At 41.1% G+C, this 15,290-nt stretch overlaps 1 protein-coding gene across 2 annotated transcripts in view; it reads left to right on the plus strand.

Annotated features, from left to right (window-relative positions):
- The window catches only part of IL2RG (interleukin 2 receptor subunit gamma), a 97,989-nt gene extending 82,956 nt beyond the window's left edge, over window positions 1-15,033 (plus strand). For both annotated transcript variants that reach the window (XM_088445469.1, XM_088445470.1), the window contains 3 exons: window positions 10,270-10,369; window positions 11,206-11,290; window positions 14,638-15,033. In XM_088445469.1, coding sequence (XP_088301595.1) covers window positions 10,270-10,369; window positions 11,206-11,290; window positions 14,638-14,763 — 311 coding nt within the window. In that variant the 3' untranslated portion in view covers window positions 14,764-15,033. The remainder of the gene's footprint in view (window positions 1-10,269; window positions 10,370-11,205; window positions 11,291-14,637) is intronic.
- The last annotated feature ends 257 nt before the right edge of the window (window positions 15,034-15,290 follow it).

Consider the following 15,290-nt stretch of genomic DNA (forward strand, 5'->3'; position numbering starts at 1 on the left):
AGTGTACAAATAGGCATGTCCTTTTGACTACTGGGAGGAAAAATGGCAATTTGGAGGCCTTTGTACAAACAGGCTTTGCCTTAATTAAGCTGCCCACCTTAAGCCCATAATTAACAACACTGTTAGCTGCCTTAATCCCATCATTAACAACACTGCTAGCTGCCCTAAGCCCATTATTAACAATACTGTTAGCTGCCTTAAGCCCATCATTAACAGCACTGTTAGCTGCCTTAAGCCCACTGTTAGCTTGTTTTGTGGGGTCCCAAACAAACCAAACACTTCAGTCACAAAAGTGGCAGTCACTGAAGTGCATGGTTTATTAACAGAGCTGGAGACGGAGCACACCTAGTGGAGACCTTAAGAGACAAAATAGTGCATTTGCTCCAATTAATGAAAAGATCAGAGTACAGTCCAAATGTATCTACCATGCTGAGCAAACTGCACAGGGAGTCATCAGTATAGCCAAGAACAGAAGCATACTGGATAATTTGTGAACAAAGCTATGGTATCCACCGTAGCGCCCAATTGCTCTAAAATCTTTACTAATTTGCAACACATTTTGAACCAGAAATAATGTGGTGCCTCATACATCTTAATTTTAATGAAAAGAGAAAAGATGTCTGCGCAGTCGTCTATACACAAATATTAAGGCTGTACATTGTTAATCATATACATTTATTTAAACATATAATTGTACTGCAGTTCAGTACAAAAACATATTATAACATCACATTAGAAATAACTCTAAAGTGTACCCATTAGTAACTGATACCTATTGATGGTACACTGGAAAAACGTCCCAAACCAATTATTGAAAACAATAGCAGATGTTTGAATCAAATAATAATTGATCCCCTCTATGTTAGAGGGTGAAAAAGGGTGTTGTATTGAATGTCTTAATAAATATAGTCACCAGTGTAGACCCTGATAGCAATGCTGATGTCCCGTGTAATGCCGCTCCAGCGCTCCCCACCGAGGTGGAGAGGGTTCTTGAATCCCAATGTAGCACCGCTACAGCGCTAACCAGCTCCGGCGTGTAGAAATGATCAGAGCCCGGTAGCAGGTGCAATGCACCGCTCTGCTGTGAGCCCCAAAATTACACCGCTCCTATAGCTGATAACTCCGGCATATGGAAATGGAACAGAGTCCAGTTGCTGATGTGATATGCCACACTGATGTAAGCCCCAGAGCTATGCAGCTCCAGTGGCTGAGTGCTCTGGCATGTGGAGATGAAGGTACGATCTGGCTAGTGGTACAGCCCACCATGCTGTTGACCGGAGTGGTGCGGGATAGGGGGATGGTGCCTGCAATGAGTGGCTTGACATCCGCTGACCCAGAGGCATCGCTGATGGAAATACAAATGTAAATAGCTTTTGTGCCATATGGCTGGAGAAGGGTGATGAATACAATGAAAAGCAGTCTACTAAGATCCTTCCTTGACACGTTTCTCTCCTATAACAGGAGTTTTTTCAAAAGGTAATGCAGTATCTCTTGCTAAGAAAGGCAGTCTATTTATCCTGTATCTAATCAATCAATTAGTTGCAATTAGGTACACCATTGGAGCTGCCAATTGGAGCTGCCATTGGAGCTGCCAATATTTATTAAAACATAAAAATTAACACTTAAAACAGCCTTAATATACAGAATAATAAGACTCAATGTACAGAGTAATAAGACACAAAAGGAGACAAATGCAGATCTCATAAAGAATATTAAATGTATATCCAACTGGATATATATCCTGAACAATCAAAAAAAATCAAAAAGAATAATAAACCCACAGTTGATGATAGATGAATGTAACCATTAACCCTTCCTTTTATTTAACCCACTAGATGTTCTCTAAATAGACCGATTCGTCAAAAGGACACCCTAGCAAATAAAGATATGATTAAAAATAATCATACATATAAGATATGAAATAAATATATATATAAAAGAAAAAAATAATATAACAATTGAGAACAATGTGAATAATATAATAATAATAAAATAAATATGATAAAATAAAATATATAATATATAAATATATACAAAATATAAATATATATACTAAAGTAACAAATAAAAATATGTAAAAACTAGAATGTACAGAAATGCTTAAATCGTGGGTATATAAAACTCCACTTATTCAAAAATCCATATCTCTTGTCTCATTGAGGCCCTCTGGATACACAGTATGTAATGTATGTATCCAGAAGGCCTCTTGCATACAGAGTCTACGATACCTATCTCCCCCTCTAGGAGTGGGGGCAATATGTTCAATACCCACAATCTTTAGACCCACAGGATTCTTTCCATGTACCAAACTGAAGTGTCTTGAGACACTGTGTTTCTCATAACCACGCATAATGTTCCTCCTGTGCTCACAAAACCTAATCTTCAATGATCTCGTGGTACGTCCAACATATTTAAGCTTAAATGAACATTCGAGGACATAAATTACATATATACTATTACTATTAATAAATGACTTAATTGCAAACGTTCTATCTGAATCTTTAGTCATGAAAGTCAGAGTTCTATGACAAATAAAGTTACATGTGATACGAGTGTGACCAGATTTATAACACCCAGTGGTCTTTACAGTTAGATCTATTAAATTGCAACCATCAGATGACTTTGTATTAACCATTTTTCTATTAATTTTGTTCTTAAAAAAACTCGGAGCCAATATATTCTTCAGATTATTAGTCCTTTTAAAGATGACCTTAGGACCTGACGTCAATTCAGCTTTTAAAAGAGGGTCCATTTGTAATATCCCAAAATTCCTATTCATAATGCTTCTGATTTTATATGCACAGCTGCTATATTTAGATACAAAAATATTAGACCTATCCATTGTCTCTCTATTCTTTTTCTTTATCCCTGTAGTATCTAATAGATCCGTTCTATTTAATATTGAAGCTGAATTTAATGCACTTTGTAATATTTTCTCAGGATAGTTTTTATCCCTAAAAGCCTCCACCAGGACATTAGCTTATTCATTAAAAGTCTTAATATTTGAACAATTGCAACGAATAGGTCGCAGTTGTCCAGAAGGGATGTTCTCCAACCACGTTCTATTATGATTACTTTGGTAATCAATATAATTATACATATCTACCTCTTTACGAAAAGTACACTTTTGTATGCAATCTTCCACAATCTCCAATTTGATATCCAGAAAGTTAATTGTTTTAAAGTGACAAGTGCTTGTGAATGTGAGATTAAATTCATTTAAATTCAAACAACTCATAAATTGATCAATAGACTCCTCATCACCATCCCAAGTAAAAAATAAATCATCTATGAATCTCAGATAGAGGACCAAGGGCCTAATTCAGACCCGCTCGCGAGCGCTGAGCGTTCGCAAGCGGGTCGATGGTGCCCTAATGTGCATGCGCACAACGGAGGGAGCTCCGTCGTGCGCATGCACAAGACCCGCATAGCGACAGCCAAGCTGTCGCTATCGGTCTCACACCAAAGGGGGTGTGCTGTCGATGGTGACTGACAGCACGCCCCCTTTGGTGGGCGTGCCGGGGGCGTTGCAGCCCAGACGGAGGCGTTCCCATGGGAATGCCTTCCGTCTGGAGCCGGCCCCACTGACATCACAAGTGATGTCAGTGGGAGTGCTTTTGGCTCTGGGCTTGCGGCAGCTAGACCCTACCGCAGGGTTTCGTCGCAAGCCCGATGGTCGCGATGGTCTTGACCATCGCGACCATCATTTTGACCGCTCGCATAAGCTGTGGGTGGTCACCCACAGCTATGCGAGCGGCCAGGAGGCCGCTCCATTTTTAGATAGGAGGGCCCTGATTCAGAGCGAGCACTCTGGTCAGAGCGTCCGGCTCTGAATCAGGCCCCAAGTTCGGATCGAATTTCCCCCCCCCCAAATGAGCCGCTCCTCAAGGCAGCCCAAATAGAGGTTGGCGAAACTCGATGCAAGCCGGGTCCCCATTGTGGTGCCAGTTCGCTGCAAATAAAAATGGTGATTAAACAAAAAATAGTTGTGTTTGAGTATAAATAAAATGGATGATAATATAAACTCAAGCTGTCTCTCCAAGATTCCTCCATCTCTTGTAAGATAGAATTCAGTAGCTTCTATTCCCCCCTCATGGGGGATGTTGGTATACAATGAACTAACATCACAGGTTAAAAACCTGTAGCTAGGTAGCCACTTAATCTCTGACAAACAGTTCAAAAAATCTGTAGTATCCCTAAGGTGTGATCTCAGAGAGACAGCGTGAGGTTGAAAAAAGTGATCAACGTTAAATGATAAATGAGCTGTGAGTGACCCAACACCAGAAATAATAGGATGACCCGACAAATTAAATCCTTGTGCACTTTAGGAAGGTGATAATAAGTGGAAATAATTGGATGAATAGGAAATAAAAAATCCAATTCCCTACTGGAAATCACTCCATCATTATGTGCTTCATCAAGCAAGAATTTAAATTTTTTCTGAAAACAAATGGTTGGATCAGATGGGAGAGTGTGGTAATAGGTCTCATCTGACAAGAGCCGCATAGCCTCTTGTAGATAATCCCCCACATCTTGTACCACCACTGCTCCGTCCTTATCGGCCAAATTAATTATAATCGTTCGATCAGATGAAAGTTCTTTCATAGCTACAAGCTCCTGGTGGGAAAGGCTCTGTTTATATTTAAAAATATCCTGTTCTTTTTCACACATTAATCTGAAATCATCTAAGGTATTTTTATAGAATGTATCTGTACATGAATTTTTATTAAATAATTTATAAATTTGGATTTATTCATAAATTTGGATACCTCCTGAGGGCGTTTGAGATCATAGACAGGTATTGTGTCCAAGGTGGAGTTTTGTTCTAAGAGCAGCTGTTCTAAATTATATACTGCTTCCTCATCATTCTTATCTAGAACTATTGGTGACCCCTCAGTATTAACTCTTTTTAAATTCTTTGTTGCGAAATACCTCTTACGACAAAGGCTCCATATATATCTGTTTAACTCGACAAAGAGTTCAAAAAAGTTTGGCTTTGATGATGGTGCAAATTTTAAACCCCTAATCAATAAATTCATTTGTTTCTCAGATAACACTTTAGAGGATAGATTGATCACACCTCTTGTGGATCTACCATTTTAAATCCCCTGACATTTTTTTGGAACCATTCGTCCTACTCTGACTCCTCTACCCCTGAATTTCTTCTTCTTTTTGGTGTCCCTATTGATAGGGGGTAATATCTGTTCCACGTTGGAAATTCTGGTAATGGTTTCTGAGTTTGATAATTCAGGTCCCTTTCCTGGTGGGGGTGAAAAACAAAAGTGCTGTCTCTCTGTATGGGATAGGTTTTTGGTCTTACTATTTTATCCTCTATCCATTTGGATTCTTTAGGTTTGTTACTTTTCCAACCAGATCTATCTGGTGTGTTGCGAGGGGGTCCTTTCCATGATTCCAATCTCTCTCTAGGGGGAAAGTTGTTCTCCCATCTACGTCTAGAGGGCGAATGTTTATGATATGTCCTAATCATGTTGTTCTTATAATCTCTTTCATCACGGATAAATTTAGCATTCTTTTTATCAATAATCTCTTTCTCAAATTTCTCTACCCTTTGGTTAGTTAAGGTGTCCCATTCCTGAAAAAGGGGATGGGCCCTCTGTAGTTCTAAGCTAGTTCTTAAATCCTCTATTTTGGTACCTGTGTCTTTAAGTTTGGTATCTCGATATTCCACTAGCAGCTTCATCAATGAAACTGAACAAGAGTCCAAAATATTACCCCACTTCTCACTAAATACAGTATCATTCTGAAAAGAGGATCTCTTGAAAACTCTCAGACCCCTGGGTATGATTTTATTCTTAATATATTTCTGTAACATACACATATCTAACCAATGACGGGTCTCAGTCTTCAAAAGATCCTCCAATTTAAAAAAGATCTAAACAAGGATTCATTGTTCACATTTTCTGTGTCAATAGTTGGACTATTGAAATAATCTTGTCTCCTTTTGTGTCTATCACTACAACAATTCAATGACATAATCAACACCTTTTAACATTACCAAAATCTAAAAATATTAATGTACAAATAGTAGCAGAACAGAAAAATGCTGCACCACTGCAGAAAAACAGGGGAAAAACCAAAAAAGAAGTTTGTTCGCTAGAGCCGCTCAACTAATGTTTAGTACAGACAAATGCTGCTGACACCAGAGAAAAAATTCTGCCAATAACCCTCACTAACATCTGAATGAAAAGAGAAAAGATGTCTGCGCAGTCATCTATACACAAATATTAAGGCTGTAGATTGTTAATCATATAAATTTATTTAAACATGTGATGCAGCCTTTGGGCTGTGGAGGCAGCCTTGAGGGCTGGAATGCTGTGGTTAAGTTGTGGCCTGATGTCCAAAATGTGATGCAGCCTTTGGGTCATGGAGGCAACCTTGAGGGCTGGTGAGTCCCTTTAAGAAAATGTGAAAAAAACGCTGAGATGCTACCAATGTTGCTGAGTTGACATTGGTGTTGGTGCACTGGATTGCGCACTTGGGAAGCTGAGATGCTACCAATGTCGCCGAGTTGACACTGGTGTTGGTGCTCTGTATTGCACACTTGGGATGCTAGGATGCTACCAATGTCGCCGGGTTGACACTAGCCACCGGACGCTGGCATGCGCCCGGGACGGAGGTGTACTTTGAACCGCTGGGATGACATACGCGGCTGAGGGCAGAGATATACACTGTGCTGCTTAGATGTCTCAAGCAGCACTCGAGCAGCACACAGCAGATGGAATGCAGCCCGTGCCACCTGGATGGAACAAACAGCAGTGAATAATACTTAAACTGGACACAGATACTCGACTGAACAAACAGAAGACTGGAACAACCGGAAGCACGAGTAACTCTATTGCTGGCATGGAGTGAAGGGCTGGCTGGAATGTAACAAAAACACGGCCAAACCAGAGCAAGACTCCCTAATGAGAGATCAGTGAGCACCTGGGCTGTGCACAGACAGGAGAATCAATCAGTGTGCACCTGACACTGCACACAGACAGGCAGTAATTAGTGTAGAGCCTCAGCAGCAATCAAGACTGGGACTGCAAATAAAATGCTGTAACCACAGATCCTAACAGGAGGAAGGAGGAGACTTCAGCAAACTCTTGCCCGGAATTCACCCACACAGCACTGGCAGCACAGCAGCTTGTGACAGTAATAGATTAGAGCAATAATAATCAATAAAATGTTGGTCTATGGAAAAAAGACATGTCCAATAATAAATTAACATTTTTAGAATCAAAAAATTAAATTACATTATGAATCAATCCTTCCTTTACCTGCCTTCCACTACATACATACTCCACCTTCCCCTGGTCTCTGGTCTAGTTCTTGGTTAATGAAAAAATCATTGGATTCAACTTTCTATGGGATCGTATAGTTTATTAAAATGCCATTCTGTCTGCCACTGCAGTGCCACTCTGTTTCCTAGATGTGCCATGTTTGAAGTTGAGATGCCTCGTGTTTGTGCTGCCCACTGCTGTTGCTTAGCTTAGTCAGCCAGCTAGCTCAGTGCAACCTTTTGGCCTAATCTGGATGAAAACAATATTGTGAGCCATAATGTGGTCAAAATTGACTGGAAATTATTGGAAATTAAGGTTAATAATACCCTAGGAACACAAACAGGCCCAAATAATGTGATATTAGCTGTTTATATCAATGTTTGAAAATAATACATAACCAAAACACAGCACTGAATTAGAACCAAAACCAACGGCTCTCTTAAATGGGGCAAACGGACGAAAGATGGTGGCCCCCACTACACCGAGGACACTGCCACCTGCAGTTTTTTAACACTGCTGGCAACCCCTGCAGTGCCGACCCCACTGCATCCCAGCACTGCCAACACACCAGCAACCCTGCACTGAGGACACCATCAACACTCTGGCACTTCTGCACTGAGAACACTGCCAGCACTCCTGCACTGCCAACACTGCTGGCACCTGCGCACTGAGAACACTGCCGGCACTCCTGCACTGCAGACACAGCAAACACTCCCGCACTGAGGACACCGCTTCCAACCCCGAACTGCGAGCACCACCAGCACCCCAGAACTGCCGACACCACCAGCACTCCCGCATTGAGGACACTGCTGCTACTCCCACACGGCTGACATCACTGGCATCCCCACACTGCCGTCAATGCTGGCACCCTCTGTAACAGTAAGTGTACCATTGGTTTATCCAACCTGCACTGTAAGCCGCACTGTATCCGACCCACACTGTATCTGACCCACACTCTATCTGACCCGCACTGTATCCAACCCACACTGTATCCTGGCCCACACTGTATCTGACCCATGCTGTATCCAGGACTGTATGTGACCCACATTGTATCCAGCTCACACTGTATCTGACCAACACTGTATCCGACCCGCGCTGTATCCAACCCACACTGTATCCTGCACTGTATTCGTCCTACACTGTATCTTATCCACACTGTATGCTACCCAAACTGTATGCAACCCACACTGTATCATGCACTGTATGTGACCCACACTGTATCATGCACTGTATGGGACCCACACTGTATCCAACCTGCAGGTACAGAATGCCGTTTTTATGGTTGGGGAGATTTTTGGGAACTGCTCAACAAAAAGTCTGATTGATCACATTACTAAATTAAAAAATTAATTAACACTTGCCAATTTACGTGTAAAGGCAGCTGAAGGTTGTATGTCCACCTGGTGTTATCCTCACCCATATAAATTCACACACACAATACAACTTGGCAACACCCCTTTGTGCCTTAAAAAAGGGAATCAGGTAATGACACCTATCTTATTATTGTAAAGTCTTGATCTCTTTAGACTGAAGTTCTTCGCCAATAATTGCAATATTGCAAGATATGTATCCCAATGATAGAACATGCAAAGACAAAAACACATAAAATCTAGTGCAACAAGTCCATACACAATATTGGTTTGCAAGTCAAATGTTATATCAGCATAATGTTATAGCAATGTGTATCTTTTGTATAATAATGGGTAACTTCAATGAGATAAGTAGATAAGTGCTATTTTAACATCAGCATAATATTATAGCAGTGTATGCCTCTTATATATAATAAATAATGGTTTTAATGAGATAATAACAATTTTAAAATTTTAATAAAATAGAATCCAAACAGCAAGGTCCATATAAAAGTAAGGTCCAACGTTTACAACTGATACATCAATACAGTAATGATGTGGCTGGCTTCCTACCAGAATAAGAAAACAAGGGTGCATATAGAAACCTAGTAGATGTTCCAATTCCCACAGGGAAACATCGGCTCCAGATGGAAACACTGGGCCTGATTCAGACCCGCTCGCAAGCACTTGAGCGCTCGCGAGTGGGTCGATGGTGTGCTCTGCGCATGCGCAGCGGATGCACTGTGCGTGCGCAAGCCCCGGAGCGAGAGAGAAATTCTCTTGCTCCGTGGCTCACTACAAAAGGGGCGGCTGTCGATTGACAGCTCACCCCATTTTGTAGGCGTAGCAGGGGGGTGGCTTCACAAATGGAGGCGTTCCCATGCGAACGCCTATCGTTTGTGGGCGGCCCCACTGACATCACCAGTGATGTCAGTGGGAGAGCTTCCGGCTCTATTAGGGCCAGAAGCTCTCTGGGGCTTGCGGCCACGAGACCCTACCACAAGGGTCTCGTCGCAAGCCCCGATGGTCGCGATGGTCTTGACCATCATCCTGGCTGCTCGCAATAGCTGTGGGCGGTCACCCACAGCTATGCGAGCTGCCAGGAGGCTGCACAAAAAAAAAAAATGCCCTGATTCAGATCGAGCGCTCTTTCAGAGCGTCCGTCTCTGAATCAGGCCCACTGTCTTCTCCTGGTCTGGTCAATCTGCCTATCCCCTTCTCTTAGCCAACATGTTTCAATCAGTCCTCTGATCTTTATCAAGGCGATCGCATTAATAATTTGCAAAACATTTTTTTACAGAAATAACTGCCGTGTATTTGGGCCGCTGCTCTGTTTCTTAGTTTAGCCAGCCAGCCTTTGCCCTAAATTGGTAAACAATATTGTGAGTTGTGAGGTGGTCAAAATTGAATGGAAATGACTGAAAGTTAATGTTATTGAAGTTAATAATACTCTAGGAACAAAAAAAGGCCAAAATTATGTGATTTTAGCTTTTTTTGTACATTTTTGGAAAAAATCCAAAATAAAAACCAGTCACTGGTGTTTTGGCAAAACCAAAACCAGATGACGAATTAGAACCAAAACCAGCAAAAATGGCCCGGTGCACATCTCTTATTCCATATGCCTGTGCTTTCAGATGGGCAGCCATTAACAGCTCTTGCCAAAACGGTCCTTATCTCCATTGGTTCGACGTGTCTGTTGCTGTTACTTCTGTTACTCCTCATTAGAATGGAGAGGTAAGTACTTACAGTAATATATGAATGACATGTTATCTTCTTTTTTCATTTTTTTTTTTTAATTCTTCTTAGAGTAAAGAATGGTTGCAAAAGAACAAAAAGAAGATAACAAACACATATAGGGCTTCTTTTAAGAAATCATAACCCCTCTAGCGCTCGCATTCCTTCAGTATTTAGTAACCAGCTGTAAGCTTAGCTGTATGACTATACGCTTACACTATCTATGTCAGCAGACTTCCAGTCTTTGCTGAATTCCCGCCAGGTTGAAGCACAATGCTCATGCGCAAACGGCAGTCACGCATGTGCATTAGTCAGCAACCCATTGCCAGCATCACAGGAGGGAACACCACAGAGTAGGGAGAGAGCGCTGGACCTTACTAGACAGGTAAGTTATACCAGCGGCATATTAGTAACTATCATAGTGATACTAAACTATGTGCTTCCTATGTTTGGTACAGTCGTTAAATGGATCCCATATAGGAAATTTTCTGTAATTTTTATCCAATGTCATCTATCTTTTTCCATTTAAACTATAAACTTTTTCATACTGCTATTCTGTCTAATAAGCCAACTGTCAGCCAGAATATTTTTATAGTCTTATAGTTATTTTGCATGATCTTACCATATTTTTACAATTGTGGGAAATTTGCTGTTTGTAGCTCTGTCTTAGTTGACAGTGTATAATGGCTTCTTTGATTTTTTGTGTAGTGTTACTCCAGGCTTTTTGTGTGGGCACATAGCATGGAATGTCCTTTTGTCATGCCTATTTTCTCATTGTCTCTTATAAATGTTGGATCTATGTCGTGTCTAATTACAGCATTTTTTTTTTTAATTAGGATTTGGTTCATTCTTGTTCCTCAAATTCCAAACCCTGGGAAAAAATTTGAGACCCTTACAACAATCTACGGAGGCGACTTTCAGGTACACAGTTTCTGGAAAATCTGTAGGAAGTTTACATCATTAACTCTGCATATATATATAATATACTACAAGTAGCCATTTCAGAACATGAAAGGGTTGATATGTAAATGCCAATCACACCGAATGTCAAATGAGATATTTGATGAGCACTTTGCAAACAGAGTTCAAGGACACTCAGATGACCACAGTAGCTTCCAAAAGATGTTGCCTCCGCTTATCCTAAGCATGAGATAAGTTTACATGGGATCTTTAGAATCAACAGGATCTGTCCAGTTTTGCATACAAGCTAAAGCATGATTTTTAACCCTAGTGGGTACATGTCCTAAATTAATCAACCAATCACTATTACCTCTATAGAACCATTATCTGTGTCTCTCAGTAGGCCACAAATTCATTATTTCTACTTTGAATCCTATGAGTTCCAGCACAAACTCAACTTTCAATGTGGAAATGGTTTATAGCCATTCTAGTGAACTCTCCTGGAAGTTCTGGGAAGTTCAGAAATAGTTTAACCAGACTCCTGTTCATCTCGCTCTGCAATAACCTAAACAGGAGTTTATGCAGAGTTGAACAAAAATTAATATAATTATATTTTTGCTTTGCATTTTTTTTTACATTGCAATTTTTTTACACTGCGTATGCACACCTATAATTCGTATTCACCCTTCCCTTTGGTAACTGTAGTGCATTTTGCACTTACAAAGGCAGATTGGATATTGTAGATGGCATGTAAGCATGGACAAAGATTATTAAGCGCGTCCACATAAAATGTGTTCCATGCTGAATATAAAATAATGGGTCAATTGTGAGTTCTCGACCTCTGTAGACCGGATTAAGGGCCACATGAGCCTGGGACTGAAAATGATCAAGAATCTATTGTGAGAAGCTGAGGAGCTGTGGCCAGTGCTGTGTAGGTGTGGCCAATGCCACGTGGGCTTGTCCGCCAATACACTATCAGCCTAAATACGTAAAAGTAAAAAAAAGTCATCATTTTGTGTGGAAAATAGAAATACAATTTAAATACCTATGTTTTATGAACTGACCGTGTGGCCAGCTTGGTGGCTGGTCATTATGATGATGGTACTATTTTATGTGGAGGCCTAGAGCCATCTCCCACTTAGCTCCAGGGAGACCCCAGTATTACCTCCACCCACAACGCTTTCCAGCATCCGTGTACCGCTACTCAGTCACGAGATACTCACCAGCTGTGAGTTGTATATCATCCTGCTCCGCTCAAACTCTGCTCCATGAAACCAGTGTATAACAGTAAGTATCTCATATAACACCAATAAAACCACTGCAGTGGTTCAGCAATTGGGCTTTTCATTGTCTGAGGGCATCTGCTGGTGTGTACTGGAACTCTGCTACACCTACAAATCTGTACACACATATTTCCAACATAGCGCTTCAGTCAGAGATGTATGCAAATCCAATAATTGTGTACATCCTCGATGGTGGGACGCCTGCACATGCGCAGAACGTGTCTGGGGTGGGGTGGTGCCTGTCTCTGTTCCTCCGGTTTCCTGAAGTGTACTAAAGCCAGGGTCTGCATCTTCTGGCGCAGACTTCCTAGCCTTGGCTTGTGAGCTGCGAGGGCCAATCTGAGTAACCTTAGGGTTGTTCAAATGGCCAATGGTCTAACGGATGATTTAATGCTGCATATTAATATGCAGCACTCGGATCAGCAATGCTGTCAGGAGGTGACTCTTCTCCCCAGACACCTCCTGCGGCATTAGCATATGTTAGCATCACTGCTGTATCCAACGACAGAGCAGCAATGCTAATGGTGTCCATACCTGAATCAGGCCCATAGCGTATGATTTATGTAGTGTAACTTTAGCATTTACTACTGCCACTGTAAAGCCACATCTCCTGGCGTAAAGTGGGTACATATACAACTATTCTCTCCTGGAGAGTATACCACCACACCGCATACAACTTGTCATACAGCCAACACTGCAACCTAAGCAAATTGTGGTTTTTTTTCAGTGCACATTTTATGCCAATTTAGCATGAACCCCATAATGATAAAATGCTGTGTAGCTCTGCAGCAGATGCAGAGGTACAGATGTGTCCTCATACAACTATTATTTTTGTGCTATATGGCATGAAATGCCTGGCGTGACTCAGACTCTGCAACACAGGTAGCGATTTTTACCAAATTTTGCGGCTTAGTTAGCTAATAGTGTACTAAGTAATTAACAGGGTAATAAGTAGCTGATAGTGTACTAAGTAACTAACTGTAATAAGTAGCAGATAGTGTACTAACAATGGAATAAGTAGCTGATAGTGTACTATGTAGCTAACAGTGTAATAAGTATCTGATAGTGTACTAAATAGCTAACAGTGTCTAAGTATATAACAGTGTAATAAGTAGCTGATAGTGTACTAAGTAGCTAACAGTGTAATAAGTAGCTGATAGTGTACTGTGGGCCTGATTCAGAGCCGGACGCTCTGAAAGAGCGCTCGCTCTGAATCAGGGCTTTTTTTTTTTTTTTTGTTTGGTGCGGCCTCCTGGCCACCCGCATAGCTGTGGGTGACCACCCACAGCTATTGCGAGCGGCCAGGATGATGGTCACGATGGTCAAGACCATTGCGACCATCGGGCTTGCGACGACACCCTTGCGGTAGGGTCTCTTTTAGGCAAGCCCCAGAGAGCTTCTGGCTCTAATAGAGCCGGAAGCTCTCCCACTGACATCACTGGTGATGTCAGTGGGGCAGCCCACAAATGGCAGGCGTTCGCTTGGGAATGCCTCAGTTTGTGAAGCCACCCCCCGCCATGCCTACAAAACGGGGCGAGCTGTCGATCAACATCAACAGCCGCCCCTTTTGTAGTGAGCCACGGTGCGAATGCTTTTTGCACGTGTGCACTGGCACACCATCGACCCGCTTGCGAGCAGGTCTGAATCAGGCCCTAAGTAGCTAACAGTGTCGCAGAGGAATTGGTATAAAGTTGCAGATTAAGCTTAATGAGTCATGGTGCGAGTCACTTGTATCTGACCCCTGTTTTATGCCTTTTTACCTAGATTGCATACTTTTTCCCAAATTGTGCCTCTTAATTCCCTAATAGTGTACTAGATACTTAGGTTTAGTAAATTTTGTTGTAAAATAATTGGTATAAAGTCCGTGACGCACTATATGAGCTATTTAGTGCAATTTGTGGATAGGTATTTACGGACACATTTGTACAGGATACTTGATGAATGTGTAAGAGAGTGTCATAGAATGAAATATTTGATAAAACAGCTGTGCATAAATTGTGTGGTTTTACATTTATTTATGTTTTCATATTTAAATTATATCTACAGCATTTAGGATTTGAGCCTAACATTAATTTTTCTTATCAGGAGTGGATTGGAGTATCCAAAGAAGCTGTGGACAACTTAAAGCCCAATTACAGTGAGCCACTCTGCAGCGTGACTGAAGATCCTGATTGTATAGTGCTGGATATGAAGAATCCCACATATAATTGACCTGCTCAGGCACATCAGTGGTGGGAGTTGCTACGAATATAATGGGGATGTTCTAAAAGTTTTTCTATCATACTTTTAACCATTTGTATAAGAATCCTTGTCCTACTTCCCATGTTATCTGTCTTCTCCTAATCCTGTGTTAGGAGTTCCTCTATAATACCACTGACAAAATGTGTCAATACATAACTTTAAAAAGTTAAATAATCCCTGCTATTTGGAGAAAAGAAAGATAGCTAATTTGTTTTAATTTGATATTATTGAAGGGTATTAAAAACAGTGACTTAATATCCGTAATATAAGAGAAGCCCTAAAGTGTTATTTCTTCTCAGAAATGGATTAGCTCCAAATCCCACTGCACTAAGGAGTATATTTACTAAAATGCAGGTTTTTAGAAGTGGAAAAGTAGAAACTATTTGGTTGCTATGGGAAACATATCCACTTCTAAAAACCAGCACTTTAGTAAATATACCCCTAATGGCCCCATACCGTACTTGCCTACTTTTGGAAACTAGTTTCAGGGAGATTCA

Source organism: Taudactylus pleione, unplaced genomic scaffold (genome assembly GCF_031769625.1).
Source record: "Taudactylus pleione unplaced genomic scaffold, aTauple2 ptg000381l, whole genome shotgun sequence".
NCBI classification, from domain to species: Eukaryota; Metazoa; Chordata; class Amphibia; order Anura; family Myobatrachidae; genus Taudactylus; species Taudactylus pleione.